Here is a 22,729-nt window from a genome sequence, read left to right on the forward strand (position 1 = left end):
TTTGTATGGCGGCCATCTTGTTTTTCGGCCATTTTGATTTTTTTTTACCGGCGATAAAATTTGACCAAGATTTTATTAGGTTTGGTGAAAAAAGAATCGTTCCAGGTGTGATAGTTTTCCCAGGCCGTAGGGTGCCGCCCTGATGCGGAGCAGTTTTTGAAGGTCGGGAAGTATTTCCATACTCAATATGACATTTTGATCTCATCCCTCTTTCATCACATTCACCCCGAGGCATTTTCGAGAAAAACGAAAATTTTGTATGGCGGCCATCTTGTTTTTCCGCCATTTTGATTTTTTTTCACTGCCAATTGAATTTGACCAAGGTTTAAATATGTCTCGTGAAAACCAAAAAGTTCTAGGTGCTATAGTTTTGCCAGGCCGTAGGTTGTCTCCCTGATGCGGAGCAGGTTTCGAAGATTGAGATCATTTTCCGTACTCTACAAGACGCTCCGATTACACTCCCTTACATAATTTTGACCTCCGAGACATTTTCGGGAAAAACATTTTTTTGTATGGCGGCCATCTTGTTTTTCCGCCATTTTGATTTTTTTCCACCCACTATAGAATTTGACTAAGATTTAAATAGGTTTCGTGAAAAAAGAATCGTTCCAGGTGCGATAGTTTTGCCAGACGGTAGGGTGTCTTCCTGATGCGGAGCAGTTTTCCAAGATCTGGAAGTTTTCCCATACTCACCGGGAGGTCCCAATCACACCCCCCATACATCATTTTGACCCCCCGATGCTCCTTCTGGGAGAACAATTATGTCAGTGAGTGAGTCAGTCAGTTAGTCAGTACATGGGTTTGTAGCTTTATTATTATATAATATAACTAGATGGTGCTAAGTGCGCTCGCTGCTAAAGCAGCTTCGCGGGCGTTGTATGTGGATTGACGTTTTCGTATAGTTTGTTTCGCATCACAGATTTGTAATAACTATTAAGACAGACACAAAAAGAAATAAAAAAAATGTGTAGGATATTGTTGGTTTATTTTATGTTATCAAAAAATAAAAATATAACATTATATTCTCTCTCTCCCTTGCATTGTTCCCATATGGTGGTGGGGTCTTTTTTCCGAGTCTTTTCCTTCCACTTCGCTCTGTTGGATGTATCGTCTGCGGAAACATTGCAGGAACAAAGATCTTCTTTGATGACATCTGCTTCTTTGCCTTCTGTATTTCCTGTTAAAAATAAAATAATATTAATTTATTTATAATAACGTATAGATATAATATCCTTTTCTTAGTCGATAGCGATACGTTTTTGCCAAAGTGGTCGTGGTCGTCATGTAACGTACCTAGATTCTTGTCACTATTGATTGCTGGCTGTCACACTGCTGCATTCATTGAAGAAGCTACCGACATCAGGCTTGGTTGATATAATATTATTGTATTAATAATCTCCTACGCAGTTCTTTGCCTTCTGCATTTCCTATAAATAAAATATATATTAAATATTATATAATAATTTCTTTTCCTTGGTCGATAGCGATACGTCTTTGCCAAAATAGTTGTGGTCGTCATGTAACGTACCTCGATATCTTGTAACTTTTGATTGCTGGCTGTCACACTGCTGCGTGCATTGAAGGACTTCAGGCTTGGTCGATTTTATTCTATTGCAATCATAATCTCCTACACAGTTTATTACACTCTGCATTTTCTGTGAATAAAATATATATTACATTTTTTTTCCTTAGTCTATAGCGATACGTTTATGCCAAAGTGGTCGTGATCGTCATGTAACGTACCTCGACATCTTGTTACTTTTGATTGCTGGCTGTCACACTGCTGCATTCTTTGAATGAGCGGCCAACATCAGGCTTGGTTTATATAATACTATTGTATTAATGATCTCCTATGCAGTTTTTTGCCTTCTGCATTTCCTGTAAATAAAATATATAATTAAATATTATATGTAATTCTTTTCCTTAGTCGATAGCAATACGTTTTTGCCAAAATAGTTGTGGTCGTCATGTAACGTACCTCGATATCTTGTTACTTTTGATTGCTGGCTGTCACACTGCTGCATTCATTGAAGGAGCTGGCAACATCAGGTTTGGTTTATATAATACTTTTGTATTAATGATCTCCTACGCAGTTTTTTGCCTTCTGTATTTCCTGTAAATAAAATACATAATTTATTTTCCTTAGTCAATAGCGATACGTTTTTGCTAAAATAGTCGTGGTCGTCATGAAACGTACCTCGATATCTTCTTGTAACTTTTGGTTGTTGGCTGTCACACTGCTGCATTCATTGAAGGGGCTGCTGACTTCAGGCTTGGTCGATTTTATTCTATTGCAATCATGAACTCCTACACAGTTTATTGCCATCTGCATTTCCTGTAAATAAAATATATATTTTTTTTTTTCTTTAGTCTATAGCGATACGTTTTTGCCAAAATAGTCGTGGTCGTCCTGAAACGTACCTCGATATGTTGTAACTTTTGATTGCTGGCTGTCACACTGCTGCATTCATTGAAGGGGCTGCTGACTTCAGGCATGGTCGATTTTATTCTATTGCCATCATGAACTCCTACACAGTTTATTGCCATCTGCATTTCCTGTAGATAAAATATATATTATTTTTTTTTCCTTAGTCTATAGCGATACGTTTTTGCCAAAGTAGTCGTGATCGTCATTTAACGTACCTCGATATCTTGTTACTTTTGATTGCTAGCTGTCACACTGCTGCATTCATTGAAATAGCGGCCAACATCAGGCTTGGTAGTACTATTGTATTAAAATCTCCTACGCAGTTTTTAGCATTGTGCATTTCCTGTTAAAAAAAATAATAATGTTAATTTATATAATTATATTAACTTTTATTTATAAATATATACATATATATATTAGGTGATTTCCAAACTACCCAGGAGGTACACCCAGTAGCTCGCTTTTTTTCATGTGGTTCCCCCGCTAATCGAGGCCGCATCCACCTACTTATATGAGAAGTAGGTTCTATCTAATGAGTTAGCAATAGTCATTCAATAAGCAGAGAAATGTGAAAGAAAAAGCAATTTTTAGCTAAGGAATTTAAAATAAAAAGCAATTTTCAGCAATTAGCATGCAATAAGCAAAGCAATTACTCAGTAATTGTCAAACATAAGCGAGTTGTATAATTTAAAGATATTATTGACAATAACAAACACGTACCGAGTTTGTTAATACTTACATTGAGTTATCATCGCTAAGTTGACCAAATTATTAGTACAGGTTATCACATTCACTAAATGAAAATATGTGTTTTTATCAATTGTAACAATGCTTGCATGACCTAACCAACCGTTGGTGTTGTGGACGCCAATCTTCAAGAGACAAGTGGACGGGTGTGAGGAAAACTGGCAAGATGAACACGTCGGTGTGGGTGCGACTGGTGCACGGGAGAGAAGTGGAGCTAGTTGGCAGATGGAATTAGGCATCACTCTCTTGCTTCAGTTAAGTTCCACTCAGATCAGGTGGGTTGTCGCATGGATGAACATCGCATGGGTTGGAGTAATTCGGAGTAGAACTGTCCATGTTGTTCCCTTCATCGTAGGCACTTCAGTGGACTGTGGATCGATCAACAATAGTTACGTGAGTTGGCTGTCAAACCGATATGACGTGCCAGCCGAATCTAGCGACCAGGTATGCAGGGGATGGAGGTATCCTGTGGAGTAATCATATCAGCAAAGGTGAAAATGTCGATTGGGAGTGAAATGGAGGGAGAAGGAGAGCTGCAGTCAGCGGTCACGATCTTGCTGTAGATAGACTACATGCTCAGTTTACGTGTAGTTGTAACTGTTCGAAGTTAATTGAAAACGATCGATATGCAAATTCCTGTTTAATGAAACAAGTAATAAATGAACAGGCAGGTGTTTTTTCGGTATTTAAACGCTAAAACCGTTGTTTGTTTATTAATTAGCAGTGGTATGATGAATTCTTGGATACTGATGAATGCTAATAAGCTAAGTATTTAAAACAAAATCACATTCAGAAGCACTAAAAACACATTAAATTAAAGAACGAAATAATACCGTATGAAATATTATTTAATATAATATAAAGGATGGAAAGAAGAAATGACAAGAATGCTATTTAGCGTGACATGGCTCTAACCAGATCCACTGGAAAACACAAAACAATATAAAACCTAAGTTTTAGTTTAGCTCATACACGATATTATGTTTTTTGAGGAACCGTCTCATGCGAAACAGTGTTCTATTGAAAAGTATTGTAAGAAGAAATGCAAAGAACACCATTTAGCGTGACATAGCTCTAACCAGATCCACTGGAAAACATAAAACCATGTAAAACCCTAAGTTTTAGTTTAGCTCATACACGATATTATGTTTTTTGAGGAACCGTCTCATGCGAAACAGTGTTCTATTGAAAAGTATTGTAAGAAGAAATGCAAAGAACACCATTTAGCGTGACATAGCTCTAACCAGATCCACTGGAAAACATAAAACCATATAAAACCTAAGTTTTTGTTTAGCTCATACACGATATTATGTTTTTTGAGGAACCGTCTCATGCGAAACAGTGTTCTATTGAAAAGTATTGTAAGAAGAAATGCAAAGAACACCATTTAGCGTGACATAGCTCTAACCAGATCCACTGGAAAACATAAAACCATATAAAACCTAAGTTTTTGTTTAGCTCATACACGATATTATGTTTTTTGAGGAACCGTTTCATGCGAAACAGTGTTCTATTGAAAAGTATTGTAAGAAGAAATGCAAAAAACACCATTTAGCGTGACATAGCTCTAACCAGATCCACTGGAAAACATAATAAAACCATATAAAACCTAAGTTTTTGTTTAGCTCATACACGATATTATGTTTTTTGAGGAACCGTTTCATGCGAAACAGTGTTCTATTGAAAAGTATTGTAAGAAGAAATGCAAAGAACACCATTTAGCGTGACATAGCTCTAACCAGATCCACTGGAAAACATAAAACCATATAAAACCTAAGTTTTTGTTTAGCTCATACACGATATTATGTTTTTTGAGGAACCGTTTCATGCGAAACAGTGTTCTATTGAAAAGTATTGTAAGAAGAAATGCAAAGAACACCATTTAGCGTGACATAGCTCTAACCAGATCCACTGGAAAACATAAAACCATATAAAACCTAAGTTTTAGTTTAGCTCATACACGATATTATGTTTTTTGAGGAACCGTCTCATGCGAAACAGTGTTCTATTGAAAAGTATTGTAAGAAGAAATGCAAAGAACACCATTTAGCGTGACATAGCTCTAACCAGATCCACTGGAAAACATAAAACCATGTAAAACCCTAAGTTTTAGTTTAGCTCATACACGATATTATGTTTTTTGAGGAACCGTTTCATGCGAAACAGTGTTCTATTGAAAAGTATTGTAAGAAGAAATGCAAAGAACACCATTTAGCGTGACATAGCTCTAACCAGATCCACTGGAAAACATAAAACCATATAAAACCTAAGTTTTTGTTTAGCTCATACACGATATTATGTTTTTTGAGGAACCGTTTCATGCGAAACAGTGTTCTATTGAAAAGTATTGTAAGAAGAAATGCAAAGAACACCATTTAGCGTGACACAGCTCTAACCAGATCCACTGGAAAACATAAAACCATATAAAACCTAAGTTTTTGTTTAGCTCATACACGATATTATGTTTTTTGAGGAACCGTTTCATGCGAAACAGTGTTCTATTGAAAAGTATTGTAAGAAGAAATGCAAAAAACACCATTTAGCGTGACATAGCTCTAACCAGATCCACTGGAAAACATAATAAAACCATATAAAACCTAAGTTTTTGTTTAGCTCATACACGATATTATGTTTTTTGAGGAACCGTTTCATGCGAAACAGTGTTCTATTGAAAAGTATTGTAAGAAGAAATGCAAAGAACACCATTTAGCGTGACATAGCTCTAACCAGATCCACTGGAAAACATAAAACCAAATAAAACCTAAGTTTTTGTTTAGCTCATACACGATATTATGTTTTTTGAGGAACCGTCTCATGCGAAACAGTGTTCTATTGAAAAGTATTGTAAGAAGAAATGCAAAGAACACCATTTAGCGTGACATAGCTCTAACCAGATCCACTGGAAAACATAAAACCATATAAAACCTAAGTTTTTGTTTAGCTCATACACGATATTATGCTTTTTGAGGAACCGTCTCATGCGAAACAGTGTTCTATTGAAAAGTATTGTAAGAAGAAATGCAAAAAACACCATTTAGCGTGACATAGCTCTAACCAGATCCACTGGAAAACATAATAAAACCATATAAAACCTAAGTTTTTGTTTAGCTCATACACGATATTATGTTTTTTGAGGAACCGTCTCATGCGAAACAGTGTTCTATTGAAAAGTATTGTAAGAAGAAATGCAAAGAACACCATTTAGCGTGACATAGCTCTAACCAGATCCACTGGAAAACATAAAACCATATAAAACCTAAGTTTTTGTTTAGCTCATACACGATATTATGTTTTTTGAGGAACCGTCTCATGCGAAACAGTGTTCTATTGAAAAGTATTGTAAGAAGAAATGCAAAGAACACCATTTAGCGTGACATAGCTCTAACCAGATCCACTGGAAAACATAAAACCATATAAAACCCTAAGTTTTAGTTTAGCTCATACATGATATTATGTTTTTTGAGGAACCGTCTCATGCGAAACAGTGTTCTATTGAAAAGTATTGTAAGAAGAAATGCAAAGAACACCATTTAGCGTGACATAGCTCTAACCAGATCCACTGGAAAACATAAAACCATATAAAACCTAAGTTTTTGTTTAGCTCATACACGATATTATGTTTTTTGAGGAACCGTCTCATGCGAAACAGTATTCTATTGAAAAGTATTGTAAGAAGAAATGCAAAGAACACCATTTAGCGTGACATAGCTCTAACCAGATCCACTGGAAAACATAAAACCATATAAAACCTAAGTTTTTGTTTAGCTCATACACGATATTATGTTTTTTGAGGAACCGTCTCATGCGAAACAGTGTTCTATTGAAAAGTATTGTAAGAAGAAATGCAAAGAACACCATTTAGCGTGACATAGCTCTAACCAGATCCACTGGAAAACATAAAACCATATAAAACCTAAGTTTTTGTTTAGCTCATACACGATATTATGTTTTTTGAGGAACCGTCTCATGCGAAACAGTGTTCTATTGAAAAGTATTGTAAGAAGAAATGCAAAGAACACAATTTAGCGTGACATAGCTCTAACCAGATCCACTGGAAAACATAAAACCATATAAAACCTAAGTTTTAGTTTAGCTCATACACGATATTATGTTTTTTGAGGAACCGTCTCATGCGAAACAGTGTTCTATTGAAAAGTATTGTAAGAAGAAATGCAAAGAACACCATTTAGCGTGACATAGCTCTAACCAGATCCACTGGAAAACATAAAACCATGTAAAACCCTAAGTTTTAGTTTAGCTCATACACGATATTATGTTTTTTGAGGAACCGTCTCATGCGAAACAGTGTTCTATTGAAAAGTATTGTAAGAAGAAATGCAAAGAACACCATTTAGCGTGACATAGCTCTAACCAGATCCACTGGAAAACATAAAACCATATAAAACCTAAGTTTTTGTTTAGCTCATACACGATATTATGTTTTTTGAGGAACCGTCTCATGCGAAACAGTGTTCTATTGAAAAGTATTGTAAGAAGAAATGCAAAGAACACCATTTAGCGTGACATAGCTCTAACCAGATCCACTGGAAAACATAAAACCATATAAAACCTAAGTTTTTGTTTAGCTCATACACGATATTATGTTTTTTGAGGAACCGTCTCATGCGAAACAGTGTTCTATTGAAAAGTATTGTAAGAAGAAATGCAAAGAACACCATTTAGCGTGACATAGCTCTAACCAGATCCACTGGAAAACATAAAACCATATAAAACCTAAGTTTTTGTTTAGCTCATACACGATATTATGTTTTTTGAGGAACCGTCTCATGCGAAACAGTGTTCTATTGAAAAGTATTGTAAGAAGAAATGCAAAGAACACCATTTAGCGTGACATAGCTCTAACCAGATCCACTGGAAAACATAAAACCATGTAATCCCTAAGTTTTTATTCTGCACTTACTATGTATATTATATTATCATTGTTATATTCATGGTAAGTTGGATTTACTGTAGGTGTATGCAAATTAATAACAAGCATAGTTGTTTGTTATTTGCGTTATTATAAGTAAATAAATAACGAATGTAGACTTAAAAAATAAAACGTAGGTAGTATGTTGACTGTACACATATGAATAAACTATATGCAGTTACTTTCATTTCTAATAACATTTGGTGTATTTGGTAACATTTAAAACTAAACAATTTTACCAGAATATATAAAATATGACTCGCTTTCTATTTTTTTAACTAAAGGTGTTTTCTTTTACCTTTCCATTTTTAAGTATTTTTTTTTTGTTTTAGCCATATTTGATTTGAAAATTTGAATATCAAAGTTTCACGTTGTTAGGTAGTGCTTTCTTCTCCAATTATTGTTTTTCCAAGTAGTAGGTATTTTCTAGCAATTTCACTTTATTTAGCCTGTATACATGTATTAATTACTTTATGTATGTTTCTGTATCGATGAGTGATCATTCTTCTGTCAATACTGGTGAGACCCGCTTGTGGGAGGCCAGAAATTGACATGATCAAATTTGTTTTTGAATTTGCTTAGAATGGTATAGAACATTCATTGTTGATTATTTTTACATACACCATTAAAGGTAAAGCATGGTCGTACTTAATATCCTCCTGCGGCTTAGGTTTTCAAACACAATAGCGAAACAATGGGATTTGGTTTAAGGACTTTTTTCATGTTTAGCCCATCTGACAGTCGTCGTATTTACCCATGTTTATGAATGAAAAAATTGTTCGTCACTGCCGGATACAGGTAATTATTGACCTATTTTAATTCACAACACAATAAATAATGTTTTAAATAACACTTTTCATTTATATATTTGTAGCCACAAATCTGTGCAATTGATGACGCGTCTTTGCTGACACAATGACGATGACGATTCATACACCATTGAATGCTAATGTATAATATTATACTGTACTGATTCGACGTACCATAACACATATTCTTTATTCTGTCCGTTCCATTACAGGACACGCGAGTTGTATTATGTAGCGTTTATGTGTACTCATTAATCGATTTCCAGCTTGGCATTTGTTTAAGTTTTTGAATCTTTCTTCGAGCAGACATTTGTAGTAATGTTATTTCTTAAAGTTTCCTTGATGATGAGTAAACAGGCATCCGGGTAAACAGGCTTTCTTCCTTATATTTATTATTTAAGGCGTATATTTTTTTGTTTGTTTACTTAATTGTACCTTAAGTTACTAATATACGCTAGTATAAAAAATTCTTTAGTACAATTTTAATGGAACTTATATTTATTTTACAAATCAATATAATTTGCAAATGTTAAATACATTAAAATGTATACACTACACATTATACAAATTTAATCGGTTATAAAAACTTATTATTCATTATACATTTATTTTCCTGAATTAATGCATGAAAATATCAAGTCGTTTGTGTTATAAAATAGCTAATCCAACTTACCATGAATATCGTATTTTTTTTATTATTTTAGTAAATACTAGCTTTTGCCCGCGACTTCGTCCGCGTGGCGTGTTATATAAGAGAGAGATCTTTGTGTGTGTGGGAGTGCATACTTATGCAGTTTAGATTTTTTCATAATTTTTTTTTCCCAATAACTCCCATTTTTCAAAATACAGCCAAAAATAAACTTTATATTTACTAAGGTATGCATGCATGCTAGATTGAATCAATTGATTGAATTGATTTTTTTTTTAATTGATTGTTCATTGAGTTTTAATTTTAATACACACTTCCTCTCTTCCCTTCAACGTTGCTGTGCCCTACAGGGTCCATGTTTTAGTTCCTATGCCTACTATGTAACACCCCATTGTACTACATGGAATGCAATAAATAATTTAATTGAATTGAATTGAAAACATCTATCTTACGCGGTTTCGATTTTTTCATACAAATGTTTTTTTCCCGCTTACTCCCGTTTCCGTGGGAATTTTGCAATATCCTGTTGCAACTAAGCTTTAAGTTAACTAAGGTACCTGCATGCCAAATTTCAAGCGTCTAACTTAAGCGGTTTAGATTTTTCATACAAAAGGATTTTCCCGCAAATTCCCGTTCTCGTAAGAATTTCGGAAATTCCTTTCTTAGTACACCTCTACGGTATCTAAGGTACCTGCATGCCAAATTTCAAACGTCTAACTTGAGTGGTTTAGATTTTTCATACAAAAGGATTTTCCCGCTAATTCCCGTTCCCGTAGGAATTTCGGGAATTCCTTTCTTGGTGCACCTTTACGGTATCTAAGGTACCTGCATGCCAAATTTCAAACGTCTAACTTGAGCGGTTTAGATTTTTCATACAAAAGGATTTCCCTTCACTACTCTGCTCCTATTGATTGTAGCGTGATGAAAAGTATACTATAACCTGTCCAGGAGTGTGAAGAATAATTGTACCAAGTTTCATTAAAATCCGTCCAGTAGTTTTTGTTTCTATAAGGAACATACAGACAGACAGACAGACAGACAGACAGACAGACAGACAAAAATTTTACTGATTGCATTTTTGGCATCAGTATCGACCACTTATCACCCCCTGATAGTTATTTTGAAAAAATATTTAATGTACAGAATTGACCTCTCTACAGATTTATTATAAGTATAGATATTTTGCTTACTGCTTAGTGAATGATAAAAAAATAAGTGACTAAAATGACAAAGATAAATTTTACTTAATGTAAGTTAGGTATTGAGTAAAATGCTTTTGAATGATGATTTGTTTAAATATACTCGTAGAAGTATAATTACTGCATAACTTATTGCTTTAAGTTGAGAAAGTAGCACTTAGGAGAAAAATGTATCAATAAACAACATTGGTGTCTTCATCGAAATATTTTAGTATTAATTTATTGTTTATATACGCACTTAAATTTGGTAACAATATTATTTGTAAAGCGTTAGCGTTATAAAGTAAAAAATGAACATCAATAAATCATACGTTTGCTTACAAAAAACAAACAGTTTTAGCGCTTAAACACTGAAACAGAATTCTTTTCAAATAACTTCGAACAATTACCACTTTAATACACCTAAACTAAACATTGTCCATGTACAGCGAGATCCTGAATACTGATTACAGTTTCCGTACTCCCTCCTTTCCAGTCCTAAGCGACATTCAAACCTTCACTGACACGATCATTCCACAGGATACGTCCATCCCTTGTATCCCAGATCGCAAGAATCGGCTAGCACGGCATAGCAGCTTGACAGCTAAAACTCACGCAACCATTGTTGATCGACCTACAAAATCCACCGAAAATGCCTACGACGATGGGAACGACACCGACAGTTCTACTCCGGATCATTCCAACCTGCGACATTCATCCATATGACAGCTTACTTGATCTGAGTGGAACTCAGCTAAAGCAATCGAGTGATACCTGCCTCCATCTTCCAGCCAGCTCCACTTCACTCCCATGCACCGGTCGCACCCGCAGCCAAGTGTTCATCCTGCCAGTTCCCTTCACGCCCGTTCTCTCGTCCCCTAAAGATGAGCCTCCACAGCGTTAACGGCTGGGAAGGGCATGTACACATTGCCAATTGATTAACACACATTTTAATTCAGTGATTGTGACTAATAAAATGGTAAACCTAGCTTTGAAATTCAATGTAACCATCATCAAATCGAGTGCAAGCTTGTTAAAGTCAGTTCTATCGTTAAATTATACGAAAAGAAGAAAAAACAAGATAGAATGAATATAAATAATAATAAATAATTCGCAATATACGATAATTTCAGCACATGATTTAACCGATCTAAAAAACCCAATAAGCTTAATAACAGAGATGAACTGTTCAGTCTTTTCAAGAAGTGCCACCCTAAATAAAGTTACGTTAAACTTAAAAGTTCTGATATGATAACGTTATTCGAGAAAGGTTGGTCATTTTCGATTCGGTGCCTGGGTAGTAGTACTTTTATGTCACGTCTTTCGCGAACGCGACCTAAAGCTACATACAGTTGACCGTGACTAAACATGTCAGATCTAAGATCGACCCCAACGCGACTAATCGTTTGACCCTGGCTCTTGTGAATTGTCATTGCATAACACACCTGCAATGGGAATTGACGGCGACACATCTCGTAAGGGCTGTTATGTTCTATAGGCGCTTTAAAAAGAATTCGAGGGATCAAATAATCTCCTAGTTCACCTTGTTTCCGAACTTTAATAATATATGGAGATGTCTCAACAACTATTACTTTGGTGCCATTTACTAAGCCGTCCGCGAAACTAAGATTACGCGTGATTACACAAACACATTCTAATTTTAACTGTAAGTCGAAATCTGGAACACCTTGTGGTCGAAGTGTATGTAAAAATTCGGGACTAAAATATACTTGATCAGCGTTGTCGCTTAAAATTTTGTCTATGGCATAAAAATGTAATACTTCTCCTGGTAGTTTGTCTAAAATAACGGCATTAATTTCTCTAACTGCATCGTTACGGGTGCATAGAATCGCTCTGAAGGAGCATACGCCTGGCTCAGTAAGAGTAACTTCTGGGAATACAAAATCAATTAAATCTTCTAATTCAGTAACATAATCAATAGATTCAAGTTGAACTAATTGCAAATCATTATTATTTGTTTCTAACCTTAGAGTAGGTAATAAATTTGAACCCAGTTTTAAAAGAAATTCTGCATACTGTGCGTCATCCTTACATCTCTGTGAAGTTACCAAACTAAATTTTTTCAATTGTTTCCAAATAGGAGAAGTTTTTAGTGACGCGTTTAAAATATCAAAATTCGTTCGTGCTTCTGGGACTACAGGAGGAATTTGACGAAAATCTCCTGCAAAAATAATTATTTTAGAACCAAAAATTTTGTCTGACCTCATCAAATCCTGCAAAGATCTATTTAATAAATTTATAAGGTATTTATGAGCCATCGGCGCTTCATCATACACAATGAGATTAGAATTGTAAATCAATTCAGCTCTTTGAGTACCATTTGAGATGTTCCAGTATCCGCTATCATCTAATAGATGTAAAGGAAATCTAAACAAGGAATGAGCCGTCATTCCGTTTGTGTAATTCTGAGCAGCAATTGCAGACGATGCACAGGTTAAAACTATACCTTTAAGGTTACCGCGGATATATGCAGTTATGACCTTCAATAAAAGCGTTTTTCCGGTGCCGGCGGGGCCATCGATAAAAATCGCACAGTTGTTGGATTCTCGGTAAACACTATCAACGCAAAGCTTTTCCACGTAATCGAATACGGCACGTTGATCGGGAGATAACTGTGGCAACCACTCTTCTACGTATGATTTCAAACTATCTAAATCATATTCAGTGCGTTCCCTATCCAACTCCGTTGACCTATAAATTACTTCCGGCAAACCTTGTTCTATTAACGAAGTTCCGTGTCTGCGTAGCATTCTATCTATTTGGATGAGGCACATGTTAAACGCGTTTTCTTCGTCATTTGGCACCCTATAAAGGAAATCTTCGGCCAATTGACGTTTATACGTGTTCCACAGTGACGCCACTGAGGCACCATTAACAGCCAGCGTTACAAAGAAGCTACGAAGTCGTGGTCCGGTTAAAAAAGTGGAAGCTTCTTCCATAGCCCGTTCATATTCGACTGAGTCGTCCGCAAGTCCTGCGAATTTGGCAGCTTCTTGAAAAGTTGTGCAATTTGGACCTCCAATTTGCAGTAAATCCGCGAAACTACGACAAGGGTAAACACTTAAAAGAAGTCTTAAAAAGAACTGTTCACCTCTGTTCGGCGCGACCCAAAATAGACGCGCGACGAGCTCACCCCGCATTCTCCGCGTAAGAAATTTGCCATTTTGCATTTGCACCGCCTGAACTGTCTTTAAACATGGATCTTTCGCATGAATATTATAAGTTTCAAAAAAGTCTAAGTAGGATACCCGATCAAACTCCTCAGTTAAAGGCCTACTGAAATAGTCTAAAAGATCTGAACCTGCATTATTAACTGCCTCATTCGCGCGGCCAGGCTTAAAAAATACTGAATTTTGATCGGGCAAATGTACTGTTAACATTTTTACCGTAGGGTTCCTAGCTACAATATCAAATTCGAGAACACGCCACGCTGCTTCGCTAGAACTAATATACCGCTTAGTGACATATTGTTCGATTTCATCCTCACGATGTTCTTCATCAACAACGGCAATACGGGCTTCATCAGGTCCTTTTGTCATATATTTGAACAAATACTTAATTATAGCACGCTGTGTGGACACTTCTAAATTTATGTGAGCATCATATTTTAGGAGAAGAGCAGGATTATAAGGAACGACCCACAAATCATTAACTATTACGTCTCTGCCGCGATATTTAATAATCGCCTGATTTTTACTATTGCGACGTAAATGTATAAAACCTCTATCGTCACTGAAGGTGACTGGTGTTTCTTTTTTTGGAAAATATTTTAAACAGTTTTTTTTCTCACTATTCCAACACGGCAAATTAGTTCGGTAAGGAGGGCCGCATGGACCGTGTATCATGTGATCCATGACAACTTTGTATAATAAAGTTTGTGCTGGATCGGGTATGGTAGCTCGAACAAACTTATCAATATCCAGACTTTCTACTGGTCCACCACCTTCCACTCTAAAAGCAATATGCGCATGTGGTAGTCCTCTTTTTTGGAACTCTATAACATGCATTATATAAACAATTTTTCCGAACCATTTACCCGATTTTAAATCTTTTAATAACTCTCCGAGTTTTAAGTTGAAAACTCGAGCACAAGTAAGGGGGTCTTTTGATCGACCTGATAATGTTGAATTTTTTATTTCAGGCCAATTGGGGTTACATGTTAAAGTTAAAAAATATGATGGTGGACCTAACCTGTTTACCATTGCTATAGCATCCAGGTATTTCTTTTTCATGTACCGTGGACCCCCTGTGAATGAGCTAGGTAAATAAATTTTACCAGGTTCTACTCCACCTTCTCCTAAAATAAACTCGTCATTAATTAACTCTTGGAGTGGAGCTACTCTTAGCCTGTTTTGTTGTTTTGTTTGGCTATTTTTCAAAAACCGCAAGCGTTCTTCTAAAACTCTACAAAACATATCGACTAACCACTCTTCAGATAAACGACCAAATATGCTAAATCGCGATTCGGATAAAAGTAAACAACGGACATATTTAACCTGATTAAGCTTATTGCCCTTATTATCTCTCATATTTGGATGCCAACCAGTATTTCCGTGAGGATATAAGAGAGGATACTGGAAAGTCTCGTATAAGGAATCCATTATATCTATTGTTCGAGGCCTACCGTCTGCTATCTTTTTGACTACAATACAGCGTGGAGAAAATTCTTCGCGGTCTGTACTAATAATTGCGGCAATTTCTTGACCAATAGGTTGATCTCCGAGGATGTTACCGTGAGTCGCACGAGTAGTTTTTTCGAACTTCAAGAAAGCTTCTGATGATACCTCTAAACTTAATCTTCTAAAACAATTTATGTATGGATTAACTGTGTGCATGAAACCTGTAATCATTCGAACTACCGATTTATCTAAACTTAATTCGCCAGCTAAACTTTCTCTTTCGCTACTGTCATTTATGTAAAAATTTATATTATTCGGACTTTCATTGTAAGATAAATCAAAGATACGGTGGTAAATACGTCCTTGAATTTTTAGAAACGATATACCTTCTGGATGATGGTAACCGTGGGAAACACCTAATGCCGAAAATGCAAAAATATTATTGTAAGCGCGTGGTCTATTTAAAAAAGCTGGATTTGTATAAAATTCTTCATTTAATGGGAGAAAATTCTGAACGTTATAATCTCCTGAATGACAACACCATTGTCGACGAGATTTCTCTTCTTCGAACAATGGAGCGTTACAATTTGGACATCTATATGTCTTATCAGACAGAAGCGACGTATTTTTTAAATTATACAATCGAATAATGCTGAGTTCATGCCCCTGTTTTTCACCTATTAAATTTTTTGAATATCTCAGTGGCGTTTCAACGTTACGACTATATTCTGTGTATTTTTGTGCTGCTTTTTTGATAATTTCGGGGTGAAGCTCGTTATAACGTTGAACGGCCGCGCGGTGAACGTCTGGATTGTTCTCGTTATAACGTTGAACGGCCGCGCGATGAACGTCTGGGTTGTTCTCGTTATAACGTTGAACGGCCTCGCGGTTAACGTCTGGATTGCGTTCGTTATACCGTTGAACGGCCTCGCGGTGAATGTCTGGATTGCGTTCGTTATACCGTTGAACAGCCTCGCGATGAACAGCGGGGTTTCTTTTTGTGTATTTTCTTACAGCTTCGCGGTGCGCGTTTTCTTTGCGCGGATTCGGTCCGCGTTTCTGTTTTTTGGGTCGGCCGCCTTTATTTTTAACGCATTGATTTTCAACTTCATTATCAATTCTTTCTAATAGGACAACTGGTTTTAAAGTTGTCAATTTTAAATCATTTGTAGAGTTATTATCTGAATTTTGTACAGAGGTCAGTGTTGACTGATAGTTCATCAAAATCGAATCTAAAGTTTGATTCACATTCAGTAATGGTGCTGATATTAAATCTGCTAAAATGGACTGTGACGTTTCGGAACTAACCTGCGATCCATTTTGCCATATAGAGTCGTCATTTAGTACTCTTAATCGAGTCAATGAGTATTCGGATCCGTCATAAACTTCATTCGCGAGCAAAAGTTTTGCTAGCGCTTCGGTTGAACTACATTTGAATAAACGTGCTACGTAAGGACCGTCCTCTGGCTTGCCCTTTCCTATATTAATATTTTTGCTGTTAACCGCATGGCTGTTAAAGAAATAATATTCACCATTAAACCGCCAAAAACTAAAAGTATAACCCTGACCCGTAAACAATATGCTATCGGTACTGTCGTTATGATTTGAATTGTTTACATTATAAGCGAATTGTGAATCGACAGTATAGTCATTAGTATTAAAAAACACTCTGTTGTCTAATATATTCCTTAAAGTTAACAAACCTATGTCTTTATTCGCGGAAGTCGTAGGATACGTATTAGAAATGATCCAGTTGTCCTCCATACTAACTATATGTACGACGTTATCCCCGACGCGAAGCTCATTGGGTAATTCATCTGGCATAAAATAAGTGACACCCCTCTGAAGTAGATATTTTAACTGCATGTAAAGTGTATCCCCCATTTTTAAAATTTCATCAATTTCGGCAGTAGTGAAAGATGCGCGATTATGGAATACAGAATAAATTGAAGCGCATGCTGAGATAACCGTACATTGCGAATTGTTACCTTCATACATATCGGAGCCTTGGTGTGTTAGACCTAATGAAACAGTAAATGTTAGATATGAATTTATTTAATAGATAAGGTAATACACCCTATTATTGACAACCCTACTGACTTCATTAAAAAAAATAAGAAAAATTTCCGTGCTATATAAACAAAAATGTTATCCTATCTGGTTCTAGGTAATGGGCATTTTTTTTACAAACCATTTTAAGCGCCTTAACCTCAATGTGAACATTAAAATTTGAGAAATGATTACCGTACCAATAATTCAAGGTGCTAATAATTAGGCAGTTTACCCTATATACTTAAATATAATTATCAATATTATCATTCTCCAATAATCTTTTTTAATAAAAATAAAATATTCACAGATATAATTAAAGGGAATGCAATAATTAGTATAGGAAAATTAAATTACCCATTATTAAAAAAATAAACTACACACTTAAAATTTCAGTCGGATCAATAAACCTAGGTAACTTTGTTTAAGAACTTTTACACAATGCCGTCAGCTCGTGCCGCACAAACCAGCAAAAGCAAAGTCACGACAGTCATGTAGAGCACACTTTGTACTTAACTTATTGAACATCAAAAGTCGATCAATAAATTCGTCAACATTGCCATCGTAGCTGTGGCTAAAGTGAAAAAAATACGAAGCGCACTTTACAATATACAAAATGGCATAACGGTCCTGTAAGTAATGATACATACATACATACATAAACTCACGCCTATTTCCCACCGGGGTAAGCAGAGACTATAGAATTAAGTAAGTAATGATAATATGGTATATAAAATAAAAAACTTATGGAATACTGAAACTATGAGCTTAAGACTATCGAAAATCATCTCGAAAAAATACATACTTAAGATTACGCATATTTCCCGGAAGTGGGCTGGACATACTATTAGAGGTGGAGATAAATGGAGCAAAGTTGTTACACTATGGTACCCTAGAGGCCATAAGAGAAACAGGGGTAGGCAATTTAAAAGGTGGGCCGACGAAATAATGTCAGAGACCACGCGATTCCACTTACTACGACCCTGACACATCACTTTCGCTTCGACCACTCTTATCAAAGTCTTTATGCACGCTCGCTGAGCACCAGTACTCTTGACCGTGGCTTTTCTTTTAAATATCCTGGAATTAATCGAGGTATGTACTACCTAGGCCTTCCTCTTCCGATTCTACCAATTATACCCGCATAATAAATCTTGTCCATGTCCAAACTATCTAGGCATTAATTATTTTGTCAATTCTCGTCACTACATCTTCTTTCACAACGGTCCCTTATCACACTATTTTATCATTCAAAGTCATTCCACTCATACTCCTCAACGTTCTCATTAGTAACCTTTTGACAATTTTAATAAAAGATTAAGCAATTAATTACATAATTGTAACAAAAATATTTAATTCCAATTTCATTCATATTCTTTCTCATAATCTGTTCTCTGCCTACCCCAATGAGAAATAGGCGAGATATTATGTAGGTATGCAATGCAGCACTCTATTGACGGAATATTTCGAAAATTTAATATAAAATAACAGTAAAATGTAATACCACAATCTTGATCTTGTTGCATCATAGTGTGAGATTATTTCAAACTAATACAGGTGAAGTATGTATATTTGTCAACTATCACAAAAAGTAATTTAAAAAATTAAACCAATTTCAAAATCTGTCAAATAAAAGTAAGAAATAATATTTAGTTGAATAATTAGAACCAAAATTTTGAAATTACTTTTTATTTAAACTCAGTGTGACTAATAATATTAATACGCCACTAACCAGGTACCTTCGTTAACAAAACACTGGAATTCCTATAACATGTCTTCTAATTTGTTTAATGTATATGATGCCCGTCACACCCTTGACCGTTTTCCAAATTGCTTTAATTTATGCTCAAACCATTAATAATCATAATTACTTAAGCTCGAAGCCTCTATTAGTACCTATAGTCGAAACACAAGATTCCTAATTTTTAACTGTTTTTCAACCAAAAGTTGGAAATTTCTAAACCAATTTTGATGAGACTTGCATTCTTTCCTATGTTGGACGATACTTAATCCCATAAACAAGCATTATTGCAATATGATTTGTAGTTGCTAAGAAATGCATGGACAAACATACACGCATATATATGGAATTTGGCACATTTTACAATTTATGGGTCAAATTGGTAACTTTTTTTTTTGAAGCCTGTTTAAAATGGAATTAGATTAGTTTCCTTCAGTCCCCACCACATGGTCATCAAGATATATAACCATAACCCTAACCATATTCAAAATATAGACAAACCTACATACACTCTTTGACAGTAATTTAAAGAAGTTTCTTGTAGACAAATGTTATTAGAGCATTCAAACTATTTTTTTCAGATAAACTAAATACTTCAAAGCTTCGATATCTCTATCTCTATATACTTACTTACTTACTTGTTTGATATAATTTTTGTAATTATAAATAGCTGTGTTATATAATCAAGTAGATAACTTTATAATAATTATGTTACCTAATTACTAATTTCTATAATTCTTAGTTACATAGTTAAAATATCTCATAATATTATTATAACATTGGTTATAGTTGTATTTAACCATCTGTAGTAACTTGTCACTTTGGATAAAATACACTACTTCTTCTACGCATAAAACAGACATACTTAGTTGGCTTTTTCACGATTTTAGAGAAAGGTTTAACTTTTCACACAGAATAGTAAGATAGTGACTGCTATAGGATAGAATAAGTAATAATACTATGGTCATAGGTTAACTTGTGTGTTTATTATAATTTGTTACAGACCTACTTATGACAGGTTATCTAATGAGTGATGTTACTGTTGTGCTACAACATGGGTTGCTGTCAAACCAGAATTACACTCAGATTGTTAGAATTCAAAAAGGATTCAATGTTATTATTATTATCTATAGTGTTATGATCTCCATCTAAATTTAGGTATCATAGGTTAACTAACTTACTTCATACACCTACCGACCTACTTATTTCAATATTCAAAAAATATTAATAGTAATTAACTAACTACCTATCGCCTATTCTAGTCACACAGCATAAGTAGGGGCAATGATCTCCATCTAAATTTATCATAGGTTAACTAACTTACTTCATATACCTACCAACCTACTTACTTAGTTCTAAAAAAATATTAATAATAATTAACTACCTATTGCCTATTCTAGTCAGTCTAGTCACACAGCATAAGTATGCAATTGATATAAGTAGATAGGTACCTAATGCCTGTTATTAAGTAAAGTTTTTTCCATGGCTGATATCAAGCAGCTATTTTAGACATTCGTATAATCATCATAAAATCAATCAATTGTTTCTTAAAACGGATGTAACATAAAAAAATGTGCATTAGGTATTAAGGTCCTTAAAATTTAAATAGGTACTTACCGGCACCGATGCAGGTAACAGCAGCCGCCTGCTGCTCGTCGTCGACGCGACAGCGGCGAAGCATTGTAGAGCACAATGGAATTTCAACGCTTGAACGCTTCATCTGTAAACAAACCACTTCTGTACTATATGTGTTTATCTAATAGATAGACAATAAAATAAGAATTACTTATAGCTTTTAAGTAGGTAGGTACCTACTTACCTTTTAATGTTTTTACTTTCATTATGTGAAAAAGAGAAAATCAGTACAGAAAGTTAAATATCTTACAATTATAATTGTTTATACTAACTTTTTTACGATTTTAAAGATTATTGCCTTATTATATATCTACATATATAAAAATAATTGTTAAATTATTAATAACAAAATCGACTTACCTTTGGAAATCTTGAAATACAAGTGAAAAAACGCTTGTCACTTTTTCGCGCCAACGGTTTTGGTACGAATTTACTTTTTTTTTCCATGAGACTAACAAAGAAATTCTGCCAAAACAGATTCAAACAGCCAATATCGAAAAATATTGAGGTACTTTTTTGTCACTTGGACGCATAGATATCGATGGAATTAATAAATAAGCGATATAAAATCTAATTGTTTTTTGTCACATCAGTACCATTTAACTTTTTTAAATAAGCAACAAGGATTGAGTATTTTCATTTTTTTTTCCGTGGGTTTTTGGCGGGAAAGTTGCTTTCTTCATTGAATAATCTTTTTTTTTCTTATTTTGTCACCACTTGCAAGTGGTTCGAAGACCATAAGCAGGTCTGGGGGGCTGCCGTTCCTTCATTTCATCAGTCGGGTGTTTTGAATAATCTAAATATTTAATACGAAGTGAACATTGAACATTCTTATCACAATGAGGGACAATCTTGGCTACGTTCCCCAAAAAAATATAGATAACGCTGTGTATCCATGGATGGTGGCGCAAAGCAACTTGAGTTTAAGGCCCCAGGAAATTAGATTCACCCCGGGTGAGACCGCGCTATTATAATAGAAGATGAAGCTGTAGGTATGGCATAAATAATACCTTTGCGTAACTTGTGGATAAGACATAATAACTGTAGAATCTGTATGGCAGTGTACCATTGCCTTCCGATTTAAGAAAATTAAAATACGTTTACCTATTTTTAACGAATTTAACGTAGTACATTTGGCTGTATGGGTTATGTTCCCTTTGCCTGTTCTATGGACAAAATAACCAAAAAAAAAAGTTAATATATTTTATTCAAAGACCTATTTTTATTTTTTTGGCTTTTCGGCGGGAAACGGGAACGGGACAGTTGCTTTCTTCATTGAGTAATCTAAATAATTAATACGAAGTGGTGTTTTGTGATTAATGATCGCATTAAGTTAGTCGGAAGACATTCGCGAGTGTTATTATATTGGAGTATTCAATGAACAAAGTGTATCTGCCTATTTTCGCTTTGTGCCGGGAAGCCGCTTCATAACTCAAAAGTTTATGCGGACTTTTGAGTTAATTCGTTTGGGGTTCGGAGTAGGAGTCTACTCCGAGGGTGGGGGCTTAGGTTTCATCATCATCATTCATCACCTTTCATCATTTCATTAATCATCAAGAAAAAAAATACGTCAGACGTGGCTGTATGGGCGTAGTTCCCTTTGCCTTACCCTTCGGGGAAAACCAAAACAAAAAAAAAAAAAAACTATTTTTATTTTTTTAAACTTTTTGGCTGGAACGGCACAGTTGTTTTCTTCATTGAATAATCTTAAATCCAAATAATTAATACGAAGTGGTGTTTTGTGGTTAATGACCGCATTAAGTTAGTCGGAAAACATTCGCGACAGTGTTATTATATCGGAATATTCAATAAATAAAGTGTATCTAACTATTTTCGCTTCGTGCCAACAAGCCACTTCATAACTACAAAGTTTATGCGGACTTTTGAGTTAATTCGTTTAGGGTTCCTGAGTAGGAGTCTGCT

At 35.1% G+C, this 22,729-nt stretch overlaps 1 protein-coding gene and 1 long non-coding RNA gene across 5 annotated transcripts in view; both read right to left on the reverse strand.

The window, feature by feature from the left end:
• The window catches only part of LOC126381241 (uncharacterized), an 89,538-nt gene extending 72,089 nt beyond the window's left edge, over positions 1–17,449 (reverse strand). The window contains exons 1-4 of one of the 4 annotated variants that reach the window (XM_050030744.1): positions 17,370–17,449; positions 2,644–2,771; positions 2,422–2,556; positions 2,198–2,335 (exon numbers count right to left, since the gene is read on the reverse strand). In XM_050030744.1, coding sequence (XP_049886701.1) covers positions 2,198–2,335; positions 2,422–2,553 — 270 coding nt within the window. In that variant the 5' untranslated portion in view covers positions 2,554–2,556; positions 2,644–2,771; positions 17,370–17,449. Of the gene's footprint in view, positions 1–2,197; positions 2,336–2,421; positions 2,557–2,643; positions 4,361–17,369 lie in introns of those variants that run through there. The other 3 variants (XM_050030743.1, XM_050030745.1, XM_050030746.1) reach the window with 3 other exon arrangements.
• On the reverse strand, positions 1,030–2,107 carry LOC126381248 (uncharacterized). The gene is made up of 5 exons (XR_007568741.1): positions 1,979–2,107; positions 1,744–1,878; positions 1,529–1,655; positions 1,294–1,427; positions 1,030–1,177 (listed from the first exon to the last, which is right to left on the reverse strand). It is a non-coding gene; the product is annotated as an uncharacterized LOC126381248 (long non-coding RNA).
• Positions 17,450–22,729: the final 5,280 nt, after the last annotated feature.

The sequence above is a fragment of the Pectinophora gossypiella genome, unplaced genomic scaffold (genome assembly GCF_024362695.1).
Source record: "Pectinophora gossypiella unplaced genomic scaffold, ilPecGoss1.1 Pgos_41, whole genome shotgun sequence".
Lineage (NCBI taxonomy): Eukaryota > Metazoa > Arthropoda > Insecta > Lepidoptera > Gelechiidae > Pectinophora > Pectinophora gossypiella.